The sequence below is a fragment of the Temnothorax americanus genome, unplaced genomic scaffold (genome assembly GCF_048541705.1).
Source record: "Temnothorax americanus isolate GAGA-0224 unplaced genomic scaffold, ASM4854170v1 Scaffold30, whole genome shotgun sequence".
Lineage (NCBI taxonomy): Eukaryota > Metazoa > Arthropoda > Insecta > Hymenoptera > Formicidae > Temnothorax > Temnothorax americanus.
The window spans coordinates 162,260-189,053 of NW_027509443.1; the positions used below are offsets into that span (position 1 = coordinate 162,260).

The window sequence follows — 26,794 nt, forward strand, 5'->3', positions numbered from 1 at the left end:
AGCGGGACGTATCACTGCCGTTAAATTTATTCATTTTACTTTGGGGAATTAATAGAAATATCGATTAAACTTTTGAATTTTTAATACACGAGATATTATTATTGTTATTAAAATAAATTACTTTACGGTCAATTAAAATACTGATTAAACTTTTTATTTTCTAATGTAAAAGAACAAGATGTATCACTACTCTGTTAAAATGTGATTCGTTATTTCAGAATTAAAATAGTCATTAATTTTTTGTGCTTTAAATATATGGCATGGAAGTGAAAAGCACATTGTGCGTCTTATATCGTTTGTTAAAGTGATAATATGAAATTTACAAGAGCAAGATTATCTTTTATCCAGTCTAAATAACTCGAGAGATATAGATGCACGTGAAAATTTTGTTACACTGCCCAATATAAAAAACACAAACTTGTCAAATTCTGTCATTTCACATCAAGAAACATGTAGGGCAAAATTCCAGCAACAAATTCGCCGGAGCGCAGGGAAAGAAACGAGGCCTGCGATCGTTGTTGTATACGTAGAAATTTTATATATATATTTTTTTTTCCAGAATCACACTACATCTAACAACAAATTGTTTATTTTCGAAGACTCCCACCAACATTAGTCTCTCGGTAAAATCACTGAAACGTAATACTCTCATCGTTATATCTCTTACTCGGGTACCTAATACCTAAATTCTAATCGCGCGTTTGCGAAATTAAACTTCTCTCGTCTCTCGACGGCGATCGATTTGCGGAGCGATTGCCCGCCCGCGGAAGAGAAACGTGAGCGTGTGGACTCATTCGCGAATCCTACAGGCAGGAAATTCAAATGGTAAAGAAAGGACAATGCGCGCGCGCGCGCGCGGCCGAGATCATAATCCATGCGACCGTCGTACCGCAAGCAAGATCTCGCATCTCGGCACTTTGCGTCACGATTCCTGTTCCCCCTCCTACTCCGAACCATTTAGCTTAACGATAAGAGCTTTCCGTTGATAATGAAACGTGTAATTGGTGAACCCGACTCGACAATCGCGAAATTAGAAAAATGACTTTAAGTCACAGTCACTCCGATACACTGTTTGTGTATCAACGAAAGACTCTGGTAAAACTATGAATTTAATAAATTATAATGCATAAATTTTCGCACGTCTAATTTACCGCGGCTTATTACAATTTTCAGTATTGCAACATTCTACTTGGCGTTTTCAAGAGTCAGGAAAAATTATTTTGCATAATTTTTTTTCTTATATTTCATTGTCCGAGCTGAAATCTCTGAATAAAAAACAAATCGAGACTTCTTGATTTTTTTTGTACGATGGCGATCAATTTTTTGTGCCGTTCGCAAGCGAGACAGCGAGAGATAAACGTATGCGATGAAGAATAGTCGCGACCGTGCAATTATATTTTGTTATATATATATGTAATAATTAATATATTATAATATTATAAATATATATATATTATATTTTATTAAATATATACATATATATATATATATATACGTTGATTATCTTTTTACGGGCATATTTGGATCAATAAAAAATGTATGACGATATATTAAATTTGCACGATTGCGGAAGTTTTGTTCGTATAATAGGTCGGACTCGCACATGGGATTCGACTAACGCTTACAATTATTATTTTATTATTGACAAGTGACTGTATTTGCGACACGCGCAATACAGTACGCGTACCAATACAGTAGGATCCATTTACAGCGCATCTTTTATTTGCATCGAATAGCGAGAAACGACTGGAAAGAAAAAAGACAAACGAACGAATACGAGATGAAGACGTTCGAATATCTAACGATGGACACGTGACGGCGTGAGTTCCCGTTGGAAGAGTAATAATACATCGAGGGACACACGTCGTGCCGCTTCTAGAGCGGATATTAATTAAGTCGATGATGAGGAATGCCCGATCTACAATAGCTGTAGTAAGCTGTAGTAAACCTCAAGATGTAAGAAATTGACCAATCACAGTCGATTATTCTCCTCACATTCGCCTGTAATTAGTCAATTTCTTACAGCTTGAGACTTACTACAGCTATTGTAGATCGAGCATAAAGCTGAAAAAACCAAGAATCGCACTCTCGACGTAACGGGCAGCTACTTCGGACAAATGAAGTATATACTTCATTTCGTTGAGAGCAGCGAGTGTCGCGCGCGCAGTTTTAGGAATTACATCGTACGATCCACGATGCGAATACTTTAATCAGCGATGTACTTTTAGTCTATCTTGACCGTGGAATATATCTTTCGCACGAATGCGTTGGTACCGATATATCCGACCGTTCCGCACATGATACCTAGGGCCAAGCTGAACAATGCCATGTAGCCGAAATAAAACGCCGTTTGGAAGAGACCATACATTCTGCGAAAGCAAAACATCAAACGAATGTTAACAAGAACTTTAAATATTTGCTCGTTCGAATTGCTTGCTATCAGAAGCGTATGTTTACTCACTTAGTTTTGAAGAAGAAGTAGTAAAAGGAATAAATGTAGACGTAACCGGCAGTCGAAGCCGCTGCAAGAAAGCTCGTCCACTGCCTGCGGATATTTACACATTGTACAAAAAAAAGAAGAAAAAAAACAAGATGTACGCGATGCGGACTTACCATCGATAGTCTTCGGCATTCAGTAAGAAATATGTACATACGATAGTGACGCATACCGTCACTATCATGAGAATAACGAACACTAGTAACATAAAACCATAGACGTAGTAGATCTTGTACGCCCAGAATGAGGTAAAGACGAAGTACCTGAAAGCGTCGACGGATGTAACGAATGACTATTAAACGAATAACTTAAGATATCAATAAAGTGACTCCATACATCTCAATGAAGATCGAACCGAAGGGTAGGATGCCGCCGAGCATTATGATCACCAGCGGTTCCATGAACCATTTCTTCTCGGGTATTGGTCGTGGCACTGCGTTCACGCGGCACGGAGCGTCCGGTGTCCCAGCGAGATTACGGCCTAGAATGGTACCTACCAGCGTCAGCGGTAATATCACAAATATGCAGATACACGTCACCGCAACCTGTGCACGTACAATTGACGTGATCATATTAAGGTGATTTGAATGCAAGGTGGACACGCAACGGGAACGATCGTCGATCAAGTTCGAATATACGGGTTACAAACCATGGATCCGAAGGGTATCGCTCTGCTAGCGTGGTAATACATGGCGATGAAATTGATGAAGAAAGCGGTGCCGCAGACCATGAGCGGCAGCATAAAAGCGCTGATGATCATCTGTTTGATCCAGACGCGTCCACCCATCCGCGCGTACAGTCCGCCACCCGTGTAACCATTGATAGGCGACGTGACGGCATAGACAAATATCGCCGTTGACAACATTGAACCGCGTTCCGTATAGAGTTCGCCCAGGATAGCGAAGATAATTACGCTCAACACCACCACGGTGACCTTTATATACAAAAATAGAGCTACTCAAAACTTTTATTCTTTTACTTTAAAGAATTAAAATATCGAAATATGTACCTGATAGCCTGCGCCTATGAGAGCTGAGAAGAGCATAGCGTGACTCGCAGGCCTGAACACGTCTCCGTGTACCTGTTTCCAACCGTACTCGTCGCCCAAATCCCTCTCCATATCGTCCATTTCCTCGTCTCTGCTATATCTAGCATAATCCTTTCTCAAAGTGCGCATCAAAATCATTGAGACAAGCCCGACGAGGAAAATTACCATCATGAAGCTGTTAAAAATGCTAAACCAGTGTATCTGGAAAAAGAATAACATTTGTACATTTTATACGATGTATACCGTTGCTCTTTGTTTTACATTCGTTATTTTAACCCTTCGGAGAACACGTGTAATTTTGCTGCTTCCGTCGAACAGTGGGTCTTTTAGGCCAGTTAAGATTTTCAAGCTGTAATAGTGCCATTAAAAAATCTGAAAAAATTCAAGTATACTTTCGAAGATTTTAAGAATCTATTTATATTGTCATATATGCTTGATTCTTGTTTGGGGTTTTTTTTTATGAGCCCGTAAAATTTCCGAAAAATTCAAAACTGAAATATCGATCGGGTCTTTAAAGCCCCACTTGTTCTGCGAAGGGTTAAATAAAGATATCTCAAGCCGTACAAACTTACCCTATGCTGAAAGAAATTAGGATCTAGATACTTGTCGAATCTATCCTCATATTTGATATTACTCTTTTTCCAATTGACTTCGTAGCTAAAAGGTATACGTGCGCCCTGCACTAGTTTCACTCTGTTGTCGCTGGTCAGATTAACATCCACTATTTGTTTACCGTTGTATCCGATATCAAACTTTTTATGCGCCCAGATGTAATAGAAATCTGATACCGCAACTCCGTCGTTGTTTTCCATCTCTCCTACAACCCCTGTAACACAATGATGTTTAGATGTCAGGTTCTGCCGGCTCAATATGCGCAATAAGAAGCACTTATGTTAATTACCCCATATCGGTAAATCGTCAATGTACATTTGATACCAATACTGATTCTTTATCGCATATGCAAACGCCTTCTGGCTCTCTTCATTTAAACTTATCTGGCAGTATTCCGTCTTCGAGATGTCCTCTGAAACATCCCATTAAACTTTCATGATTTTGTACCTTGTACATTTTTTGATCGAACACAATACTGGCCGAACCAATTGTACGTTTGTATCATTGCCAGTTATAAATATATACCGATATACATAAATGCACACCTTTAAATTCGATATCTAAGCCACTGAACTTTAGCTCGATGCCCTGTAGAGCCTCTGCCAGAGTCTCATGGTAATGATTAATGACATTCTTGGTGCCTGTACAAAAGGGTAGGGAGTAATAGGAGTACGTCTCCTGACGATTGTGATACGGCCCTACGGTGCTCATCCATAGCACGACCTCGTCGCCATCCTCGTACTGAAAACAAAATCCAGCTGATCCATGTCGCATTCTGAACTGTGGCTTTTTTTTTAAGAGTTGAAATAAAGCTACATTGTGTGGAATCGACACCGAAATTTATTGGTGCTAATTAGACATACTGATAAACGATTTTTCCAGATACGTATCAAGCAGAGCCGATATCGCGTCGATGCGGCAATGCAAATAAAAGGAGTGCAAATAAACGGAGAGCGAGAGAGAGAGACGTGGTGGAGAGGAGAGGGAGAAAGAGATAGCGTGAAGAGACGTGTCCGCGGCGGCGTGGCGTTTGGCCTTTAAATGCCAACAGCAGGTTGCTGTCGCGACCTGACACTCGGTGCCGGAGCGACGCCGCCAGCGTGGCAGATGTATATACTTACGACGTGATTGTGCTCGTCGGCGCGGGCCGCGGGCGCGAGGAGGCCGAGCGCCAGAAGGCAGAGCAACTGCCGTCCCCGACGCAGCATGTTTGTCCGTTCCTGAACGGGCGAAGGCGCGCCGACGACCGGGCCGGGCGCCCTTTACGCGCGTACGAGAGGAGACGATCCCACCAGCGAGACGCGGCGACGGCGGACAATCCCCATATATAATTCGTGATGTGTGCCGTAAGCGCCAAGCGGCTAAGCTCTGGTGACCGACAACACGCAGGCGGGGGAACACGAACACACACGGCACACGGGGACGCACGGTGACGGACGGACACGTATCCAGAGAATTGCAGAGAATGCCGGAACGAGGATGTATTTATGTATGTACGCCGCGGCCGTAGATAGGCGGCCGTGCGGGCCGTGTCGATTCGATTGAGAGACCGCCGCGCCGTCAGATGGCGCTCTCGCTGCCTCAAGCCGCGTTCCGAACTCTCTCCCATCTCTCCTTCCTTTCGCAGCTCGCAGCCATGTGGCTGCGCATTTAGGCTGCGTTCCTTTTGGCGCTCACGCGCTGTAAGTAAGCTGCTGTGAGCAATGAGCATCATTCTATCTTCGTTGCACATCGAATATCAAACGAAGATAGAGCGATGCTTACAGTACAGCGCGTGAGCGCCCAAAAGGGACGCACCCTTAATAATTTTACTGTTATATGTTATCTAAATTTTCATATCTGTAAATACCGAACATATGTCGGATACTTTGAGGCTTTATCGGCTTTATAGATAGCTGAGAAGAATAGATTTGTATAGATAGCATATGTATCTCGCGATATGTATTTTTAAAAACTTCTGGTATTTATATAATTATTATTCAAATAAAAGATACTATATTGTTATTCATCTTTACTCTTGTTGCGGTTTTGATAATAAAAAAGTTATCATAAATAAGAATGGTTATAAAATTAGATGATTATTATAAAATCGAAATTATTATAAATACAAAACAGCTCTACAGCTTGCGAAAGTGTAACATCTTTAAAATATTTCAGGTGGATTTTTAATGATCAATTAAGATAAGAAGAAAGTTTTTATCATCGGTGTTTGCCGGGTTGATCCAAATTGCAGGACACTTTATAATTAAACGCGGCGCTTCGACTTAATTCTGATTGTATAATTTAATTAAGCGACGATTAACTTTTTTATAATACAATATATATCACTATTTTGTTGACATTTTAATAAAATAATTTATTTTTTATTTAATAAATGCAAATAAAATTATGGAACAACGAATTATGTAATTTAGAAATTTTGCACCAAACAGTTTTAGCCGTTAAATTAATCGAAGTTTTAGTCGGTCACTTTTTTATGACCATTTCTACATCAATTTAATACAGATTAATCTCGGTTAACTCGGTTATTGATGGCTATCTTATATAGTTAACTTTTACCTTTTTAATTCTAGTTCTAAGAATTAAAAAAAAAAAGATAGAAATAAATAAGTTAAACCAAGATTAAAGTTAATTTACATTGATAGTAAAATGGACATTAGATTATAAGTATATATTCCATGCAAAACTTGTGAGAGACATTTTCAAGAGATCGTAAATTCTAAAAAAATGTTTACGGTCTCTTGACTGTAGGAAAAAACGTATATAATAGGAATAAGGAAAGTTTTCAATCAACCATATATAATAAAAAATAGTGAAAGGAATTTTTGACTTTCCCAGTAAAAAGATAAATATTCACAAAAAGCTAAAAAACATTTATTTAATTAATATACAGAAATAAATCATATAAGCAACAAATTTTCTGGTGTAAGATAACTATTCTTATTTTTTTTTTATTTCATATATTTTCTAATTCGATTCGAAGTCGGAAGCTCTTTCTTGCGCATGTGTCGTCGGTCATCGTCGGTCACTATTAGCTACCAAATACAAACTTCGAGGATCTCGCCGGGCAGCCGAGCACCGGCCACCGGCTGTCATAAACTGTCACCAAACGATTCACGGTATTTCGACACATGGCGACGAGTAACATAGACGTGATTCTGAGCCAGCTGGGATGGCAGGATGGCTTCCGAATTCCCGTAGCTAACGAGGAGAACAAACGTCTGGAGGAAGAAGTAAAGCGACTCGGGAGATTTACTTCGACTAAATCTTCAACTTCTCGATCAACAAGCTGCGATTGACTCAATCGCCGATTAATTAAATCGGCAGGATTGCTCACAGCAAAATTTCTATACGCGATTCGTTATTCCTAATCTAATCTTTCTTTCAAAATGTTAAAAAAAAATAATAATTCTATTTGTGCTGACAAAATACTATTATTCTTTAATGAGTTAATCGCCGTTTAAGTTAGTCGGAACTTGGTCAAAATCACCCTTATGCGAGTAGTTCTTTTCTCGACTCATTAGAAGAGTTGAAACAGTGTTCTCCAGCGAAAATATGATAGTACAAGATGCTTTAAATGATTCTGGCAATGATAAACAAATGGGCAAAATAAATTCATCAAATGCATGAGTAAAGATTTCATTAATATGAGTAAAGATTTCGTTCTCTAAAGCAACTTTGACTTGCGTAATTACTAGATGTAAACAGGAATCGTTTTCAGAACGTTTTAGAGAAATGAAAATTTTCATGGTTTTTCGAACGTATACGTATATGTATAATGTATAACGCTTGGGTATCTTTATACTTATTTATTATGACAGAATAATTATCATAAGTAAATAGGGATATACAATCTTTGGTCAAACTTTGTAGCTTAAGTGGAAAAAGTATATAAATTCACACAAAAACAATATTAATCTACAAAGCTCCAGCTTGACCGAAAATGGCATATCCCTATTTACTTGCGAGAATCACTTATCGGTCAAAGTTTCACTTATTATTAATTAGTAATTATCATATCTAATAATAATTAATATATATCCGAATATTAATTTTAATTAAATACTCGATTATGCAAATAAAATATATGGGAAAAGTAATTACATCACACGATAATGAATCAAAGTTAATTTAAATCAAAGAATTAATTTAAAAGTATAATCATGAACATCTTACGCTGAGTATACACTTAACGAACGAACAGCGAACGCAAACGTTCGTTGTCATTATTTAACGGATATAATCAAAAGTCTCAAATTGCTGGCCTGTAGCAAACACCGAATCTGGTCGAATTATGGTGTTTGGTGAAAAAAGACAAACAAAAAAAAGAAAAAAAGACCTAGGAATACAAACACGAATGTTCGCGTTCACTGTTCGTTTGCTAAGTGTTAAGTGTATACCCAGCTTTAGACACATTTGCATGGTCCGAACAGGTTGCTAGAAAGACGAAGCACAAGATTTCGTTAAATGCAAAATTGGAGAGTCTCGAAGAACGGTTGAAGATGGTCAGAAAGCATGCTGGCGATTTGGCGGTGCGACATGACTTCAATCAGAAGCTGCTCTCTGAGCATTCGGTCCAGCTGGAGACGGAGGATCACCTCTACCGATTAAGCGGCAACACCGAGTCGTCGCTTCGCCAAGAGGCGCGCGAATTCGCGAAGGAATGGACAGATGTGAATCGCAGAGTATCGAACGTGGAGAAGGAGTTACTTAAGATGATGAGGAAACTGGCCGAGGCGAAACAGATGGTCCAGTTCGATGAGGATAGTTTACGCAAGTGGGAAGAGATGCTTGCGCAAAAGGAGGAGGATAATCAGTTGATAGAGAATTACATGAAGCAGGATACACAGAAATACAAGGTGTATATACATATAGCATCTATCTGTAGCAATTACGGCATGTAGTAAAGATGTTGTACGATGATGATCAAAGATGCCACAGGAATGCATATAAATATTCCTAGAGAAGCATATTGCAAGAAATTATTATGGTTAACTCGAAATAGTATAGATATTACAGATACTACTAATTTCTCGTCGTTTTATTTTATTTCTTGTAAAGGAAAATAGAGTTCAAAATAAATTAAAAATATTAGAGAATTTATTCAATTAGGAACTTCCTTAAATATTTAGTTTAGATCACTAATTTGCCTATATTAATTCATATATTTGTTTTGACAAGCTCTAGGATCTAAAGTTGTTTATAATTTTCTAAAGTTGTTTAAAATGTATCGTACAATACATATTAGGTGCCACTGTACTGTGCTGAAGCGCTGAAAAATTATAAAGTTGGGGTTTAATAATAATAAAAATAAGCGAAAGATTCCAGGAGTCAGATTTCTCTGTATGAAAGTTGATAGATTTTAACTGTCGTGTGCGATGTATAATTAGAGAATACAATTTGATCCCCTTAGGAATTGGAGCAGAAACGGCAGAAACTCAGCGTGGAACTTGAGACTTATCGTCAAGCTATTGTCAAAAACGTCGGCGAGGTACGGGAAATGGAGATCGTTCTGGACCGTACAACGAAATTGTACATGGAAGCGTTAAAAGAACGCAGACAGATGATAAATCAATGGACGCAAAGCGTCAACGTTCTGCGCCAGAGGGACAACGATATACAGAATAGTTTAAAAGTATGAACGATGAATCCTTCTCCAATTTTGCGTCGAGTATAAAGTTACAAATCGTTGCAGGAAATCGAAACGTTGCGAGAGATCGGCAGGGAGAAAAAGAATAATCTCGAAGAAGTAGAACAATTTTTAAAGGATCAAGTTGTCAACAACAAGCAGCTGGAGGAGTTGATTAAACGATCGGAGAAGGAACTTGGTGTGGTCCAAGAAAAAAAGCGCAAAGTCACGGAGACGATTGATATCTACGGCATCGAGGTGAAGGCAACGGAAGAAAGTTTTAAATTATATTTTTCATAAAATTATAAATCTATTTTTGCATATTATTACATGCTAATTTAAATGTAACTGCTATATATATTGGCTACTTTATGTTTTAAATTTTATTGAATAATTATACGTTTATCGATAATTATCGAGATAGCTGCATACTCAGAAGAAATTAGTGGGGGATTTGGCACGTCGTACGCAACAAATCCGGGCCAATGCGAAGCGCAAAAGAATCGAGATCGAGAACAAACGTATAAAGGTGGACAATTGCGAGAAGCGAATCAGTGATTTAACGTTGACTTTAGAAGAGATTGAGAGTCAAAAATTAAACGTCGAGGAGAGAACGAAGCGTTTGGAGAAAATGATTGAGGTATATTTCTACTATATATTCAATTATTACAGTATATTTTTATTTTATTATTATTACGAGAAGAGAAAGTAATTCTCGAGCTATTAACAAATCATAAAAAGAGAATTGATTTCATTGTAATGTCTGTCATACCATTTGGAAGAATTGTAACTCAATAAAATCTGTTTCAGCACGATGAAAAGCGAAAATCCGCGATCGCCAAGGAATTGAATCGGCTGCAAGGTGCGATTTTACGCGCGACGAAAAGGATTGTAGAATTGGAGAATGAAAGGAAGATCCTGCAGATGGAAATGCAGAGTGAACACAAGAAAGTTGATCTGTTCAATACCTTGCTTACGAAGGAGAACAAACTTCTGGGGGAGAAGAAAGAGGCTCTTTATCAAGTGGATTTCAATCTGCAGAAATGCGAGATGAAACTCGAACAGATCAGAGGACACGAGCGCGACAAGAATGAAGCCGAAAAAAAACAAGCGAGAATCGAGGAGTTGCAAGCTGTACTGAAAGAGAAAACAGCTACATCTAAATTGCTGCAAAATCAGATTGTCAGTTTGGAGGTAAGGTCTATTTTGTATTTTTTGAAAAAAAATTCCATTAATCTAAGAAAAAGAAAATTTTAAAAAATTAGAAAATTAAATTTATAGTCAAATAGAACTTGATCAAAGAAAATATTTTTCTCTGGTTTTTTTATCTGCAGCACGATATGAGAAAAGTATCTAGTTGCTTATCGAGCGAAAACGAGGAGCTTGAACGCTTACGGAGCAAAAAGCAGGATCTATTGTTGCTGTTAGACGGGGGTGAAAAGCGGCTGAAAATCGCGCAATCCCGGAACGAGGAGAGGCAAGTTGAAGAAAATGTAATGCGCCTTCGGGTGTCGCAGCTCGAGAGAATGACATCGAATGTGAGCGATAAAGTCTACGATTTGGAGAAGTACCGTCTTCATCTCGAAGCTGTGAGTATAATTTCCTGATTTAGTTATTTCGTTAGAATTAATGAGATTGACAAGAACATTAGTTTAACAGAAGATTCTGTAACAAGAAATAATAGTAAATTACAGAGTCAGATTATCTCTATTTGACTGATTTGACACATATATTCATCCATTCATCTTTGCTCACAGGCGCTTAGGGAGCGCGCAACGGAGATCGCGGCACAGAAAGAGGCGCTAGCCGTGCAGAAGAGGGTCGCTGGCAACGAGTGCTCGGAGCTGCGCACTGCTATTACTGAGAGAAAAAGCAGGATACAGCAGTTGCAAGCGCGATACGACAGCGGCGTTGCGACGATGGGTGCCACCCCGGATGGAGCGCCGATGAGCACCGCGTACTTGAAGATACAGAGCGCTCAAGAGCGATACATGCTGCGAGAGCAAGGCGACAAGCTGGACGAGGCTATAAAACGAACCGAGCAGGAAATACGTAGCATGGAGACCACGCTGCGGGTGGTAAATGTGTGTAACGACAAGTATAGGGATAGTATGAGCGCGGTTGACCAGGACGGACCTGAATGGACGGAACAGAGAAAGCTCGACGAACAGATGCGTGACGCGCGGCAGAAGCTGCTGCAAAAGCAGATGCAGCTGCAACAATTGTTCGAGGGACTGCAGGTACTTTCGCGCGCATATAGGAGCTTTTTTGTACTTATCAAAAAGTCGATAAAAAACATATGATATAAAATTAAGACAAAATAAAATATTTATCAGAATAATTAGAAATAGAGGCTGTATGTATGTTTAAACAAAGGAATTACGGTGACAGAAAGATCTGAAAAGTGAAAACTATGACAAAATTTTATTTATTTATATTTCATGACACAAAAGATCTCTAGTAACGTCTTCTGTTACAAAAATAATGCGCCTATTAAATATTTATTAGTTTGTGCAAAATATTAAATCAATATAAAGAATAAATTTAACTAATAGTAAAATAAGATATAGAGTCAATATTTTTCAATTTTATTGGGCAGAAAGCGCAGAATGATTATGCTCAATTGCTCGATGACATCGAGAAAGCAAAGGAAGAAAAGGAAAACAAAGAACGTTACTTATCGGGTATTGAGAAACAGACGACGGAACAAGGAGAGAAGATATCCAGAGCTGACAAGAGTCTTCGTAAGGCACAGAAGGATATACAAAATTTATATATTTCTAAAAGGGACGACACCGTACTTCTGCAACAGGTAGATAGACAAATAAAAATCTGCCATTAAAAATCATACCCTTTGACGATTTTACCTCGAGATACTTCCTAGAGAGAAGTGGAACTGCGAGAGCTTCAAGAACAGAACGCGCTAGTTCTTCAAGACATCGCGGAGTTCACGATTCGTCATGTGGAAGCTGAAGCGTATGTTAAAAAGTTGCTGATGGCCAAGAACATCGAGTTACCGTGCTTTCCCCCATCGATTAGATCGCCTATGAGTCCTTCCGGCAGTTCCATAGGCTCGATAGATCAGCCTTTAAAGAGCACGAGCCGCATGAGCGTCTTTACGTCGTCGAGGGAGAGCATCGGCAGTGTAGTTAAGATAGAGCCACAATTTGGAGAACGTATGTGCATTAGGATATCACTTAAACGTTTTCATAATTTTTTTTAGATTTTAGACATTGTCCAATAAGTAGTTAGGAACAAAAAATGTTTATCAATCAATTTTTGATAATTGATTTTTTAAAGATAAACATGAAACTTTCATCAAATCTTAATAAAAAATACTAATTCGTATTCCATTCGATTTTTAGCAGCGATTAACGCATCGAGGAAAACTACAAAGGGTGATCCCGCATCCAAAGAATCTCTCAGTTTGCCGAAACGGTCCACTATTGTACATAAAAAGCAACAATCGCGGAAAAAATCGTGATAATAATTTCGATAGTATAGATAATAATTAAAATTGAGCAGACTTTATCTACATGATTGTCAAGGTATATAGCTTTTTCACAGATTTAATCTGTGGCTTTTTTCTTATTCCGTCTATTCCCTGGTGAAAATTTTTCTTAGAATTACTTCATATAATTTTATAATTTTTTATATAATTTCGCAGATTTTTTTATACGAATTAGAACATTTCAGAAATGTCGAAAAAATCTACATCTTTTAACATCTCTGAATTTTGTGTGTGTGAAATAATCTAAGATTTCTCATTTTATTTCCGAAGAAAGCTTATAATAAAATCTAGAGAGGTTTAAAGTATTTGTTTAGAAACCTTCATAAATTTAAAATATAAAAAATTCTTAAAAATATGAGATGAGAATGTTTTTCCACCAGGGTTTAGATTTAGAACCAAAAAAAATTAACATGAGTGATAGCAGCTATCACATCAAGTAAGTTGTATTATCGCACCAAGTTGTAGGCACATGTGGGCACATGCATATGTGTTGTTATCGAAGGTCAATGCGACTTTTTATATATGTTAAGAATATAACGTTATACATCGCATAAGTGCAAGCAACTTGTTCAAAACCACAAGTGTCACTTGTACACATTTCGGAGATAAATATAAAGTGAGTGGAGTCTTTAGAGAAATCAGAAGATGCTTTGCGCTTGTGAAAAACAGCAGCCTTATATATTATTTTACATATCTATTTTTCTGCTTTCCAACGTACTTACGCAAATAGTGATTTTTTTAAGTACATCTGTTAACTTTCAACAGTATTTGCTGCTGAATATCATCCAAACTTTTTTGTAAAGATATTATATATTGATAATGTTATATTTGCATTTGTAAAATAATATATCGGCGAAAGATATTGGCGATTTATCTAACGTGTATCTGATTCTCTGTATCCTTTCTCTAACCTAGACCCAATCCCCTATCTGATCCTAACCTAATCCCCTTCTAACCCCTTTACCACCTATCATCTACCCAAAGTTTTATATTCAGGAGGAAGCAATTGCTCACTGAGGATTAAATATAATTTCCAGATTAAATATAATGTCTAAGTCTAAATTAACAGAAGTTGAAAGTAGTAAAAGTTTCGGAGGATGGCAGAAGGTATATACGCACAACAGGTAAATATATATAAAATATATGATTTATACAAAAGATGGTTATATCAGTAATCCCCTACGAAGGATTTGTTCCTGAATTTATTTCTTAGTATTTCGCATGTACTGAAAGAGTGATCGCGCAATTATTTGACAGTACAGAATTAGGATGCAAGATGAGATTCGGTGTTTACGTACCACCCCAAGCTGAGAAGGGACCAGTACCCGTTATCTACTGGTTATCAGGTCTCACCTGTACCGAGGCTAATTTTATTCAGAAAGCCGGAGCGCAGAAACACGCTGCGGATTACGGCGTGCTTCTTGTCATACCCGACACTAGTCCGAGAGGATTGAATATTCTTGGAGAGGATGACAGTTACGACTTTGGTAGCGGTGCCGGATTCTATGTAGACGCGACGCACGAGCCATGGAAAAAGAATTACAGAATGTACAGCTACATTACCGAAGAATTGTCAACGTTGATCCACGAAGAATTTTCAACTTTGCCATCTAAACAGTCCATAATGGGCCATAGGTATAAAAAAATAATCTTTTGGTGGAGCATAATCTTGGAATATAATCTTTAAAATGCTTCTTCTTTCCTCTCTTGTTTAGCATGGGAGGACATGGCGCTTTAATTTGTGCTCTTAAAAACCCTGGGATGTTCAGGACTGTCTCAGCTTTTGCACCCATATGTAATCCAATCTCGTGCCCATGGGGAAAAAAAGCCTTCTCAGGGTACCTGGGAGGATCAGAGGATAATGCCGCATGGAAGGATTGGGATGCTACAGAATTGGCAAAAAAATATAAGGGCCCAGTTTTGGACATTTTAATCGATCAGGTCCTAATAATCTTTAATTATATCTCTGACATATGTTTATTTACTCTAGTAAATTTGATTTCTTTAATCTTTTGATTTAAACGATTCGTAATTCTTTAATAACGAAAATTTGGCCGTTTACAGGGCAAGGAGGACTCGTTCTTGAAACAAGACCAGTTATTACCAGAGAATCTACTAAATGCTGCGAAGGATAATGGTATCGCGCTTACTCTCAGATTTCAGGATGGTTATGATCACAGTTATTACTTTATAGCTACATTTATTGAAGATCACTTCAAGCATCATATGAAATATCTTAAAAGCTAAGTCTGTGCCCGAAATTGTCGTTAAAAACATTGGGACTTTGATATCGTAATTTACATTTTTACGATATTTATTTTTCATGTTTTTGAAATAAATATAAAAAATACTAAAAATATTCGCAATTTTCAAAGTTTTGCTTATTGATATTAATTCTTTATTATTTTTTCAAGGGATAACGAATTGATATATTATCGTATATAAAAATGGAGTATAAATAATAGAAATATATAATTCATATCTGAATTTTTGCTTTTAGCAAATCTGTTCTTGCGCTCTATGATCAAAACTTTACAATTTTTGTACAAAGTGATTTAATAAAATATCATTGTGATCTTCGAGGTTCTCGGAACCCATGCCAGAGAGTCAGCAGAGGCTCCCGTTTTTGCCAAATATTAGCATTGCCCCACGCTTGCCAGAATCTGCAATTTTCAGAAAAGAATCATGCAATTTATATCTACCTACTGATCTCTTGATTTATATCTCTTGACGAATAGCGCAATTGATTTACTAGAAAAATTAGCTGGCATTGCTATAAAATAGTATTTACGTTGATATTTTTTACTTTTCAAATTCACTAACAATAAGATATAATTGCGTAAATTTTTCACAAGAATTATATTTCGAATTATATATATGTAATAGGACTCACATTCCAAATAACGCGCCACCCAAATGCGCAGCATGATCGAAATATTTCCATTTCAAGATGCAACCGACAACGTCCAAGGTCATTATTCCTTTGATTGCCTAAGTAAAAAATATAATAAATAAAATGAACACTATTATATCACGGAAGAATTTTTACGTTTGCGTTCATTATTAAAATTTGGAGAAGAGACGATACGTACCATACCCGCGGTAAATGTGACCATAGGAAGGAAAATGACACTGAGTCGTAAATCAGGATATTGTGTGCAAAGAAATCCGAGAACACCCATAATCGCTCCGGACTGAAATAAAACCAACTGTTAAAAGTTGAAACTTATATAACGATAGATCCATTTCCAAAAATATAATTTAAAAAATGCATAGACATGGGAAAAAAAAGTGAAACTATCGTGTATTTTCAGAGAAAATTTTCGAGATATCTACAATATATGAAGTATTTGTTATTCCAACTTTTCAAAATAAATTTAGTTACCGCTCCTAGAGAAAGGCCTGGCACTCCAAACATAGTTTTATACACGTGACTAGCGAAGCTGGAAATCACACCGCTCGATAAATACAGAGCCAAAAATTGCTCTTTTCCCAATGCTGTCACAGCTATAGTGCTGAAGCTGTGCAACACGTACATGTTCGCAGCCAGATGGAACATGGAGTAATGTGAAAAAGTGGAGAGTACCATAGACCAGCATGACACACCTTACATGAAAATTATCTTGACGTTCATGATAATTCAGAAGCAAAATAACTGCCGCGAGCTTTTACATCAGTTGCTCAAAGCGACGGTATCACTTACTGGAAGCCGGGTTAGCGCAAAAATAGCGCACCATTGTCTTCTGCAATGCCGGCACTCGCCAAGCTAAGAATACAACCGCGTTTATAAAACATATAGGCACAAACATCTTCTGTCCTTCGGTCAAGTTTCGCCACCATGTCTCCATTTCGCTCCTCCATCCTGTTCGCTAACCGATACATTATTGTATATATTTAAGTATCTATTGAACGTTTTCCCAAACGATATACGTACGTTAACTCGAAACTGTCTGTAACGATGGATTAGTCTGTACGTCTGGCTTCTGATACGTTCGTACTCCCAAATTGCAGCACCCACTATGGAGGCTCCACTAAACTAGTAAAACAAAAATGCAACATATTTATAAATCGCTCATTTGAATGTACTTCTGAAATAAGTACGCGACGATGAAATAAGATATCTACGAGCATCGCATTGAATTCTGTTTTCGTTATCATAAACTATTTTACGCAGTAAGTTCTTTCTTTGTCACTGTTAACTTTTTAAATATTTTTTTATACACAAACGAAACAATACAGTCTGTTATCACAGCTGCAAAATCTGTTGTTAATTCTGTAAAAAAAAAAGTTGGAAGTAGGTTTAGCAGTTTTATTTACTTACCATAATGGTGAAACCAAGATGTTTCCATAGCCTCATAGGAGGTATAGTTCCAGTCTCGATATGAATATTAGGAAAAGGCGACTCTGGTTTGAAGGTGATCTGCGACCTCTTTAAATTTCTTATTTGTCTGTACTGTAGTACTTGCATTTTGGGTCTGTAGTATTGCGCAGTTGTAAAGACACTAAAATCTCATAAATACACTTGAATTTTATATAGCATATATTTCAGTTGTAGTAAGTATAATAAATATTATTAGATATATAATTATACAATATATAATTTTCAATGGAATATCTCTGCTTTAAGGGACATGAAATAAAATGGAAATGTCATTGTAAGGAGTGGAAACAAGATGTTGCGATCTAATCTAATAAATTTTACTGATTTATAATCTTTATATTACACGACATAGAGATAGCCATCAAAATAGCTTCGGCAATTTCACCATTTATTTTATACATAAGTAACAAAGTGATATCATTAGTTATAAACATCTAATGGCTTGTCGAAAAAAAATTTAATACGATCTACCGTAGAAGAAAGAGAATTATCATAAATTTGATTAAAAAACATAGCCTTATGTCATTCTAAATTCATCTCCTGAAGTGTGAATGTGCTTAATTAAGAATCGTTCTACATCAATAAATATAACAAAATCACGAGATAATTTTATATTAATAGATAACACGTTGCTTCTTTCCGGGATAATCTTTTAGTCAATCTTGCAGAAAGTTTCATCATAATTCTTTAGGTGGGAAAAATCTCAGTTTCCTTGATCTTTAAGGAACTTTTTTTCTAAAGGATCTTTAGAAATGTTACTTTTTAAAAACAACAAGAAAAAAATACGCGAAACGAAGCGAGAAATTAAAAACAGTGAAGTCATAATACTAGAAACTGAAAATCCGTCGCACCATCTGTTCGCCGTGTCGCCCAAACGTAAAAGCGTCCTGACCGTCATGCTATCGGAATTTTCTGTGCGTTCGCGGAATGCATAAATATTCCATGTACGCGAAAATCAACGAAATTTTGTTAACGCAGAATCCAGATAACCTCTCATGCCACACGTCCGACAACCGAATGAACCGAACGAAGTGACGTTGCTCTCCTCCGCGCCGCCGCCATACATCGATACCTCGATTACTCGCGACTCGCGATATATCGTTCCGTTATCGCAAAAAAATCCCCAGTCGCCGGTCGCCGGCGGTTACCTTACCAGTATGGCGATTGGTAGGCCTGGGCACTCTGGGCAGGCCGCGCCGGCGTTCGGTCGTTCATCCGGTTCATCGCGATGGCGGGCGTGCGGCGTTTGACGTGAGAGAGTGCCGGGGTCGGGGAAGAGAGCACTCCAGTACGGCAAAACAGTCCGAAAATACTATACGGCGACAATGGCGGACGAGGAGCTACCAGCCGGATGGGAGAAACGCCTCAGCAGATCGACCGGTACGTCGAAGTCGACGGATTTTCACGCTCGCGCGAAATCCGGTCGCCACGTCGAGTCGCGAATTTAGCTGCGGGGGGGCCGCGGACGATCCCCTCGTCCCCCGTTTTCGCCGGCGCGGCGCGAGGACGTATATGGGCCGTATGGCACTTCGCCGACGTTTCGCCGACGGCCGACGCCGATCAATTCGCCGCGGTCGAGGGAGACGCGCTCGATACACCCGCCGAGGTCCTCCTCCGTTCTCGACGCGAGCGTGCCCCGGGCTCCGATCGCGATCGATGGGAATTCTTTAGACGGCGAGGGATCGAACGCCGGGTATAACTTGCCGGAGATGGTCGGTCGCGTCTCGTCCGCGGGGGGGGGGGGGATTCCGCCGAAAGAAACTTGGGAAAATATCCCGCTTGTTATCAATTAATTTTTTTGCCGACGCTTTACATCGATTTGTCGCGAACTTGCAACTTTTTCGCGAGTCTGCGAACAAGCTTGCGGGGATGTTGAATTAATTGTCTCATTAATCACATAAACTTTTCGAGAATCAGCACGCGGCTGCTTTCATTATTTGTGCATCGACTTGCAATTTGAAATATATGGTTCTAGTTCAGTCTAATTTATTTCTATTTCCGATCCGAGTCTGTTTCTTTGAAAATTGCAAGTATATACGGTTTTGTCCTCGAGTTTCTTGAACGTAATCATGATATTTGTCGAGTTTAGAGTATTGAGCGTGTCAAAAATTCTATCTTATATGAATACAGAGCACAAAAGTGGTAAAGAAAAGTGCTTAATATCAATGTTTAGGTGTTTCATCTCAAATGGATGAAATTGTTGTAGGTCAACACTATTATTTAAATATTTATACCAAGGAAAGTCAGTGGGATAGGCCAGATAAACCTGCGGATCCATCTGGCAATGGCAAGGCGGACGGACCTGAAGAAGTGCAATGCTCTCATCTACTTGTGAAACATTCGGGCTCTCGACGACCTTCTTCCTGGCGAGAGGAGAATATTACTAGGTCAAAGGAAGAAGCTCTCGAAATGGTCAAATGTAAGCCTACAGCTTTATAATTTTTCACCATTGACGAGTATTCATTATTGCATCGTTCATGTAAAATATTTTTGTCCGTTGCTATATTTGTTTTGTTGCATCACAGTCCTAGGGTAGGACAAAGCTTCTAAACTGGTTTCGTTACAATTGCAATTTTTTATACAGATTGTAAACCACTTTTATTGTGGAAGAGGAAGTTTGTTTTTAAAACTTATTTATTGTCGTAACTGTTTGGAGATTTTTTCTAAGAAACAATGCATCGCGAATTGTGTTTATCTCCTTGAAATTAAATTCATGTTTTGTACTCTCCCTATCGAAGTAAAATGTTGTTCCTAAATTTTTAATATCAATGCAGAGCAGTGGGAATTGTACTTGGTAGGCAACTGTTCTAGCACTGGGCTATTCGGCACCTTTCATCGTTGCTTTGATTACCATAAAAAATATTTTGTTAACAGCTTATAGAGAACAAATCGCGTCTGGCAAAGCGACGTTCGCTGAACTCGCGTCCAAGTACAGCGATTGCAGTTCAGCGAGACGCGGCGGCGACCTCGGACCTTTCAGTCGGGGCGCGATGCAGAAGCCCTTCGAGCAGGCGGCATTCACGCTGAAGGTTGGCGAGCTGTCGTCACCTGTGCACACAGATAGCGGAATTCACATCATTCAACGGACTGCATAAGCCAGCTCAGCCTGAAACGAATTGCCGATACTTTGCGAGAAATCGCTTTCTCTCTCTTTCCCTCTCTCTCTCTCTGTCTTTTAATCTTACCGTTTATAAAATTATGCCAATGGTATTCTCCCAACATTCTATATATTGGCTATTGTGGTATATTTATTTAAAAATCAACATTTGAACTTTGTGTTTATTTGAAATCACAGTTTCAAAAAGCATTTCTTTAGGCGTGTCATACTTGACCATCTTTTGGCAAACTTGGCCTCTTTTACCATACGTTTAGCACTCGCCTAGGTTTCATCCATTTTCAGAAGATATATTAAATGCTTTACTTAACTTTTCATAATTTGGACGCCCGTTTAATTCAGTCACATTATGCATGCGTGACAAATTTCTTTTGATATTTTTCTTTTACAGATTGCACATTTTATTTGAATGATTTCTTTCCTTGTTTTAGTTTTGAGTATCCAACTATGTGTGCGTTTCACGGATTATGCGCATCATGCGTGAAACGGAACGCACCCTATACTTATTATTTGGCATTTTAACGCGATCTTACTAATACCGGTCACTGTTCCAAACTAAAGGCATCACTCGAGAGAGCGTTTTTTTATTTTTTGTGTTTTTTTATCAATATAATTCCGCTTTGCAATAAGATAATAAATTGATGTTACAATCATAAAGAAATTAAGGCATCATTAGCAGACAGACGCACGTTACAATGTTATCATATAAAAGCGACGATATTATACCCTCCCTTAATATTAGAAAAAATAATAATTGAATACATGTTCCTTGACAAATATCGTTATCCTACTACAGAATGCATAATTGTGTTAATATAATATTAATGTCTTCCCTGACCTGATGGAAGTTAAAATACTAGCTATATGATGATATTACTACGTTAATTTTTTATCATTGTAATTAGAGCGAAATCGAAATCATGCAAAATATTAAAAAATATGTCAATGCGGTATAATATTTTTAGTAATCGTCACATTGTAATATTGATTGCATGTTGATTGGCTAACTCTTTAATAGTGAAACTTCTTATTGTATTTTGTAAATTTAACTGATTTGTATTCACAAATGATAAAGATTCATTGCTGTATAATAAAGTTGATCTGTAAAATATTTTATTCCATGATTGGCAAAAAATTATGATTAGCTAAAGTAAATTTCGTTTTTACGTAAATGCATTGACAAATAATATTAATATTATGATAAAATATTTCGTTGGTTACCTTAAATTAGATGTGTGAACTATGAAACGTGATACGTTTATTTCTTGCTTTTTGTTAATTTTTCACCACTATGTGATACTTTACGTATTTATATTATGATACGTACTTGAACATTTCAATAAGCATTTCCATTGCTTTGCCTCGCTAATGGAATATGTATGTGTTTTCAATATATAATGTTGGGGGAAGAGAAATCATGAGCGGCTAAAAATACTGCTGATTGAAACGATGTAAATCACATATTTCCGAAAAACATTATCTTCCAATCTAAGATTAACATAAGTCTATTTTGTCGTTAATGTAGTATGGTGGAATTAAAAATACCTACTCTCCTTCGAATAAATAAGTTATGGACAGGAGGATAATCAATTAAGGAAATATTTTGAGGTGTTTCGTCTATACATATGTTTCCACGTTCTGAAAGACGTAGATCTTTTGGAGATAGTTAATTTTTAAAATAGATAATTTATATGTAACCCTGTTACGTGTAACTTGTAACGTCATTACGTTACGGAAGAACGTAATTTACGTTTGTAACGTAAAATATATGAGACTAGCACAAGATATGAATCGGTGCAATTTCAGGAAATCAGTTTTAGAGCTTTCTTGCATAATGTAATTGAATTAATATATGACGTGTGAATTCACGATACTCGCCATTATGGTTTCACAAGGTGATTTATATTTAAGTGAACATTAAATATACATGTAGCAGAGGAATAATGTATATGTGTTAAACTCGCACTCCAGCAAGAATTTGATTGTAACTCTAAGGTTTGCATGTAATTTTACACGCTAGTACGACAGTTAGATTTATTTCAATAATCTGTTTCATCGGTTTTTCCTTGATTTTTCTAATATTTTTAAAGCATTATAATACTGCATAATAATAATAATGCTGTTTAATTGAATTGTATATAACATACAGGTTACACAAAAATATTTGCATTGTGCTTTCGGAACATAGATTTAAGCTAAGATTTTCGTGCTCAGTTAAAGTTGCTGGAATATTTCCAGATAGATTTGATTACGAAATATTAATTCTGAAAGGACCGACGTATTTATATATATGTATGTCATAGTGGCTCATTTAGATAGAAATGCAATTACACGCAATAATATAAAGGTTTTCTTTCATCCTTTTCTCCTGTTTTTCACGTCTGTTCGGCAAGAGATTATAAAATGTACAATTCAGTGCGAGAGGAAAATACGATTACTTGAATCTGACGAAAGAGCAGTCTTTTGACGCTCGCTAGCGAAAATTTAAAATAATTTTGACTCTTAGCGTTAATGCGGAACGTTATTGAAGAGTACACACGAAAAAAATCAAAGACTCGAATTAAAATCGCTCGCAATATTATTGCAGACCGACAAACATGCGCGACTACTATGATGACTCACGATTATGCTTACATTTAATCAAATCATTGTCTTTTTAAAAATTAAATAAAATTAAATTTTTCTTGCGGGAAATAAATGTTATCGTTGATGTTAAATTAAAATATTTAACGATTCAAGCATGGCACGATATTGTAGATAATTATAATTATTATCGTTAATTATTAATCACTATTAATTACATATTTTCTAATTTTATTGTAAATATATGAAGTATAATTTGAACAATAAAACAACCGTCGCCAAATAAAATCCTACGAGTCAATCGCTATGTATTTATCGGTTTTGCTTCTATTAAAAAGAATAAAATACAGTTTAACAATATTGAAATGTCATGTCATATGTATATATACCAATACATACATTTTGTATCTTTAATTCTTTCAAGACAATTTTTATTGTTTTTATAATTGTTTTAATTTTAAAAAAACCTTTATTGTTTATTGTGAAAAGTTTTAAAATGATTTCTTCTCTAGTAGGAGTTGTTTTTTTTAAGGAAAAAAAATAAGATAAAAATATTGCATAACTGTCGAGACAATGGAATTTTTGGCGTTTTAACAATTCAGTGCGCCTCTTGAGAAATTTTTATTTTTCAAACGAATATAATCGTATTAAAATTAATTGGCAATAAGAATATTAGATTGTTATTATAATTTAACGTATAGTATCGCACGAAACACCTTTCAACCGTTTGTCTATCGGTTTATATTGAGTTTTGCGTATATATTTGTACCTACCTACGCATGTAACAATAACGTTGCATTAAGCAGCGTTGCATATCGCGTCAGCAGAGTTTACAAATATTTGTAATATTTGTTTCTTTAGCGTAAGATTATTTTTCAATTTATTATTTTTATATTAATTATATATTCAATTATATTATTATTATTCGATAATTATTGACACATTTGATGCGTTTTGCAAAATTTTTTATTGAAACATGAAATCTTTTCCGATACAAAAATATTGATGGGACCACGCACAAATGACATTCGAATCGCGACTTATCAAAAGGAGAAAAATTTTAATTAATTGAGTTTATATTATATATTTATTACGTTCATTATTATATATTGATTTTTTTTATTATTAAAATTTTTCGCGAGTTACGCAGCCCGTAGCTTTGAAATGTTTTTTGATTTTTATAAACTTGCAGCAAATTTTTTACAAATAACCGACAATTAATCCTATTGATTTTCATTGCACAGAAAATCGGCTTTTGCTTGTAAGCTTCTGAAATAGTGATCCCTTAAACTTAAACGGGCCAAACGACGGTGATTGATATATGCTATTATGGAACTGCGAACACGGTGTATCGCCGCGCGCATTACGTCAATCGCGTCCCCAGGTTGTTCGAGCGGTGTGTTGATACGCGCGATTACATAATAATTTGGAGCAAATTTCGCGCGGTGTTCCCAGCTGAGGGGCCCCTGAATGGCGGATTTCCTCCGACTGTGGGGCGATATTAACGCGCGGCGCGTACAGCGCGCCCATTAACGGCTAATTCGATATCGTGTGTGACCTTAAAAAAGTATATCTATCAAAATGGAGAGACAGGTCGCAGGTCGCGTGATAGGATGGGTCGTCTAATTTGGAGGCCCATCCTTAAATAACCGACGCTCCGTACCTCGCCGGCCGTCGCAGTTGAAACATTTCCGCAATTCCGCATTTTTTTCGGCTCCGGTGACCAGCAAAACTGCGCGACAATTCCAATTTCATTCCCCGAAGTCTGTGATATACGTATAACGTCGACGGAAACGTTTCATTATACTTATATCTCGCTATCTCAGTCTTCCTTTTCATCTTCCGCGCGAATACGAGTGCGCCGACATGTGTGGAGCGTTATTTGAAGAGAAGTTTCAGACTTCATCCGCAACACTGGGATGAACAATATTAAATATTATAATAAAAGATGAAATTTAAACCAATACCTTGAGTTAAATAACATTTCATTATTTTTAATTATTACCATATGTGTGTCGAAATTTATTGTATTATTAGCATAAAACAGTATTATTTTATTTGGTTTAGTGAATATTGTTTTAGTTAAATTAACGATATATTGAGTGGGAGCAGTGACGACCTATGGAAATGGTTAAAAATGACTCAAATTCAGTATAATCAGTATAATTTGACACTACAATTAACAGTGAAAACACGAATGTGCGGTATCGCGCAATTATATGTCGGTCGCTTTCCAGGTAGCACATATTAGTTTCATATATACGTTTTTTGAACGTATACATAGTTTCATAACCGTAAAGAACATCAACAAAAATGGTTTTAAAACCATGATTTATAAGAAACGTATTTTTTACGTTTCTACAGTTAACAAAAATACCTATTTGTTAAAATTTTCCTTTCAAAATTATAATTTGCTTTATCTATATATGTAATAGCTTTTTTGAAACATTTAAATTTATATTGCAGTAATTATTGCACAAAATAAATCATTTTATCCATGCCCATATATCCACTTATTTACTTAAATTAATTTTGTCCTACCGCGGTCTTAATCTATTTGTCATCGGACAAATCTGAGCTTAGTTAGAAAACTTCCAACAGTTGCAAAATAAACGTTCCGCTGAACGTGGCCATTGAAAGAACTTCCTGAACTGGTGCACACATCAGTAATGCAATTAAGTTAGAGTGAGACAAGTATATTTTGTTTCACTTTAACTTATTGCACGAATGTGCGCCAGTTCAGGAATTTCTTCGAAAAAGAATAAACGTCATAGATGGTATATGCATAACGCTTCTAGAACATTCTCACGCATGTCTCAAAGACGTCATAAACACGTTCAAAAGACGTGAATAGTATTATAAGAATTTTAAATGTCTTTATCTAAAATGTCTATATCATTAAAACAAAACGTTTCTATAATAGTTTTCAAAACGTTATTTTATCGGAAAGAAACGTTATTTTTTCGAATGGAACATTTTTACTCATGGGAAACGTTTTTAGAAATCGGTTATAAAACGTTTCAGAAAAACGCTTATAAAACATTTCTGAAATGTGTACGTGCTACCTGGTATGTCGGTCGTTTGGTATATTGCTGATGCTAATTGTTCCTGTCTCTATTTGGTTTATTTTTAAATTATCTATTAAGTATCTAGGCAAAGGTCTCTCTCTAGAGCGGCTTCCCATGCAGGCAGCAAGAATATCATTTGATTATTGACATTAGAGACGTTATTAAGATGTTATTAATACATTTGATGTCAATTTGCTACATAGGTACCTTTATGGAAATACCGAAATAGCTATTGTAATTTGCGAAAAAAAGTACACAAAATTATAGCAATTACTGTAATATTTACTACGATTTCGCAATTACTCTTACTTTTTCGCAACCACATTAGTCTTTCTATAATATTTTTCCGT

The 26,794-nt window shown here is 36.8% G+C and overlaps 6 protein-coding genes across 10 annotated transcripts; 4 read left to right on the forward strand and 2 right to left on the reverse strand.

The window, feature by feature from the left end:
- Nucleotides 1-138: 138 nt before the first annotated feature.
- Tm9sf3 (transmembrane 9 superfamily protein member 3) lies at nt 139-5,713 on the reverse strand. The gene is made up of 10 exons (XM_077412358.1): nt 5,279-5,713; nt 4,703-4,898; nt 4,447-4,569; nt 4,118-4,371; nt 3,507-3,746; nt 3,147-3,431; nt 2,834-3,042; nt 2,614-2,760; nt 2,462-2,545; nt 139-2,369 (listed from the first exon to the last, which is right to left on the reverse strand). The coding sequence occupies exons 1-10, from the start codon at nt 5,363-5,365 to the stop codon at nt 2,225-2,227; spliced, it is 1,770 nt and encodes a 589-aa protein (XP_077268484.1). The 5' UTR covers nt 5,366-5,713; the 3' UTR covers nt 139-2,224.
- A 1,373-nt stretch (nt 5,714-7,086) lies between these two features.
- On the forward strand, nt 7,087-9,982 carry LOC143900719 (coiled-coil domain-containing protein 39-like). Its single transcript, XM_077412352.1, has 3 exons — nt 7,087-7,390; nt 8,591-9,016; nt 9,571-9,982. The coding sequence occupies exons 1-3, from the start codon at nt 7,289-7,291 to the stop codon at nt 9,796-9,798; spliced, it is 756 nt and encodes a 251-aa protein (XP_077268478.1). The 5' UTR covers nt 7,087-7,288; the 3' UTR covers nt 9,799-9,982.
- Nucleotides 9,802-13,270, forward strand: LOC143900724 (coiled-coil domain-containing protein 39-like). Its single transcript, XM_077412357.1, has 9 exons — nt 9,802-9,828; nt 9,925-10,050; nt 10,211-10,426; nt 10,597-10,980; nt 11,121-11,375; nt 11,544-12,026; nt 12,386-12,598; nt 12,671-12,962; nt 13,152-13,270. Exons 1-9 carry the CDS (start codon nt 9,802-9,804, stop codon nt 13,268-13,270), a joined length of 2,115 nt encoding a protein of 704 aa, XP_077268483.1.
- A 488-nt stretch (nt 13,271-13,758) lies between these two features.
- Nucleotides 13,759-15,658, forward strand: LOC143900717 (S-formylglutathione hydrolase-like). 4 transcript variants are annotated; one of them, XM_077412350.1, is made up of 5 exons: nt 13,759-13,913; nt 14,213-14,421; nt 14,511-14,932; nt 15,013-15,238; nt 15,362-15,658. In XM_077412350.1, the coding sequence occupies exons 2-5, from the start codon at nt 14,395-14,397 to the stop codon at nt 15,542-15,544; spliced, it is 858 nt and encodes a 285-aa protein (XP_077268476.1). In that variant the 5' UTR covers nt 13,759-13,913; nt 14,213-14,394; the 3' UTR covers nt 15,545-15,658. The 4 variants fall into 4 exon arrangements, with proteins under 4 accessions (XP_077268476.1, XP_077268475.1, XP_077268477.1 ...); XM_077412349.1 differs by having other exon boundaries at nt 13,761-13,913; nt 14,555-14,932; XM_077412351.1 differs by having other exon boundaries at nt 13,769-13,913; nt 14,335-14,421.
- Nucleotides 15,659-15,750: 92 nt separating this feature from the next.
- Nucleotides 15,751-18,713, reverse strand: Rho-7 (rhomboid family intramembrane serine protease rho-7). 2 transcript variants are annotated; one of them, XM_077412346.1, is made up of 8 exons: nt 18,530-18,713; nt 17,619-17,799; nt 17,232-17,333; nt 17,001-17,166; nt 16,683-16,903; nt 16,390-16,491; nt 16,191-16,288; nt 15,751-15,960 (listed from the first exon to the last, which is right to left on the reverse strand). In XM_077412346.1, the coding sequence occupies exons 1-8, from the start codon at nt 18,574-18,576 to the stop codon at nt 15,864-15,866; spliced, it is 1,014 nt and encodes a 337-aa protein (XP_077268472.1). In that variant the 5' UTR covers nt 18,577-18,713; the 3' UTR covers nt 15,751-15,863. The 2 variants fall into 2 exon arrangements, with proteins under 2 accessions (XP_077268472.1, XP_077268473.1); XM_077412347.1 differs by having other exon boundaries at nt 17,619-17,806; nt 18,530-18,706.
- A 165-nt stretch (nt 18,714-18,878) lies between these two features.
- On the forward strand, nt 18,879-23,736 carry LOC143900720 (putative peptidyl-prolyl cis-trans isomerase dodo). Its single transcript, XM_077412354.1, has 3 exons — nt 18,879-19,058; nt 19,885-20,097; nt 20,553-23,736. The coding sequence occupies exons 1-3, from the start codon at nt 19,004-19,006 to the stop codon at nt 20,771-20,773; spliced, it is 489 nt and encodes a 162-aa protein (XP_077268480.1). The 5' UTR covers nt 18,879-19,003; the 3' UTR covers nt 20,774-23,736.
- Nucleotides 23,737-26,794: the final 3,058 nt, after the last annotated feature.

Excerpts from the sequence above, each read along its gene's own strand:
- Tm9sf3 (XM_077412358.1), bottom strand. The coding sequence starts at position 5,365 with ATGCTGCGTCGGGGACGGCAGTTGCTCTGCCTTCTGGCGCTCGGCCTC. Across the intron at positions 3,432-3,506 it reads TCATAGGCGCAGGCTATCAG|GTCACCGTGGTGGTGTTGAG; the intron begins GTACATATTTCG and ends TTGTATATAAAG. Across the intron at positions 2,370-2,461 it reads TACTTCTTCTTCAAAACTAA|AATGTATGGTCTCTTCCAAA; the intron begins GTGAGTAAACAT and ends TTGCTTTCGCAG.
- LOC143900719 (XM_077412352.1), top strand. The coding sequence starts at position 7,289 with ATGGCGACGAGTAACATAGACGTGATTCTGAGCCAGCTGGGATGGCAG. Across the intron at positions 7,391-8,590 it reads ACAAACGTCTGGAGGAAGAA|GTTGCTAGAAAGACGAAGCA; the intron begins GTAAAGCGACTC and ends TGGTCCGAACAG. Across the intron at positions 9,017-9,570 it reads AGGATACACAGAAATACAAG|GAATTGGAGCAGAAACGGCA; the intron begins GTGTATATACAT and ends TGATCCCCTTAG.
- LOC143900724 (XM_077412357.1), top strand. The coding sequence starts at position 9,802 with ATGAATCCTTCTCCAATTTTGCGTCGA. Across the intron at positions 12,027-12,385 it reads AATTGTTCGAGGGACTGCAG|AAAGCGCAGAATGATTATGC; the intron begins GTACTTTCGCGC and ends TTTATTGGGCAG. Across the intron at positions 12,599-12,670 it reads ACACCGTACTTCTGCAACAG|AGAGAAGTGGAACTGCGAGA; the intron begins GTAGATAGACAA and ends GATACTTCCTAG.
- LOC143900717 (XM_077412349.1), top strand. The coding sequence starts at position 14,345 with ATGTCTAAGTCTAAATTAACAGAAGTTGAAAGTAGTAAAAGTTTCGGA. Across the intron at positions 14,422-14,554 it reads AAGGTATATACGCACAACAG|TACAGAATTAGGATGCAAGA; the intron begins GTAAATATATAT and ends ATTATTTGACAG. Across the intron at positions 15,239-15,361 it reads TGGACATTTTAATCGATCAG|GGCAAGGAGGACTCGTTCTT; the intron begins GTCCTAATAATC and ends GGCCGTTTACAG.
- Rho-7 (XM_077412346.1), bottom strand. The coding sequence starts at position 18,576 with ATGACGGTCAGGACGCTTTTACGTTTGGGCGACACGGCGAACAGATG. Across the intron at positions 17,800-18,529 it reads GGCGACACGGCGAACAGATG|TGTCTTTACAACTGCGCAAT; the intron begins GTGCGACGGATT and ends ATGAGATTTTAG. Across the intron at positions 16,904-17,000 it reads TTGCGCTAACCCGGCTTCCA|GTGTGTCATGCTGGTCTATG; the intron begins GTAAGTGATACC and ends TTTTCATGTAAG.
- LOC143900720 (XM_077412354.1), top strand. The coding sequence starts at position 19,004 with ATGGCGGACGAGGAGCTACCAGCCGGATGGGAGAAACGCCTCAGCAGA. Across the intron at positions 19,059-19,884 it reads ACGCCTCAGCAGATCGACCG|GTCAACACTATTATTTAAAT; the intron begins GTACGTCGAAGT and ends AAATTGTTGTAG. Across the intron at positions 20,098-20,552 it reads AGCTCTCGAAATGGTCAAAT|CTTATAGAGAACAAATCGCG; the intron begins GTAAGCCTACAG and ends TTTTGTTAACAG.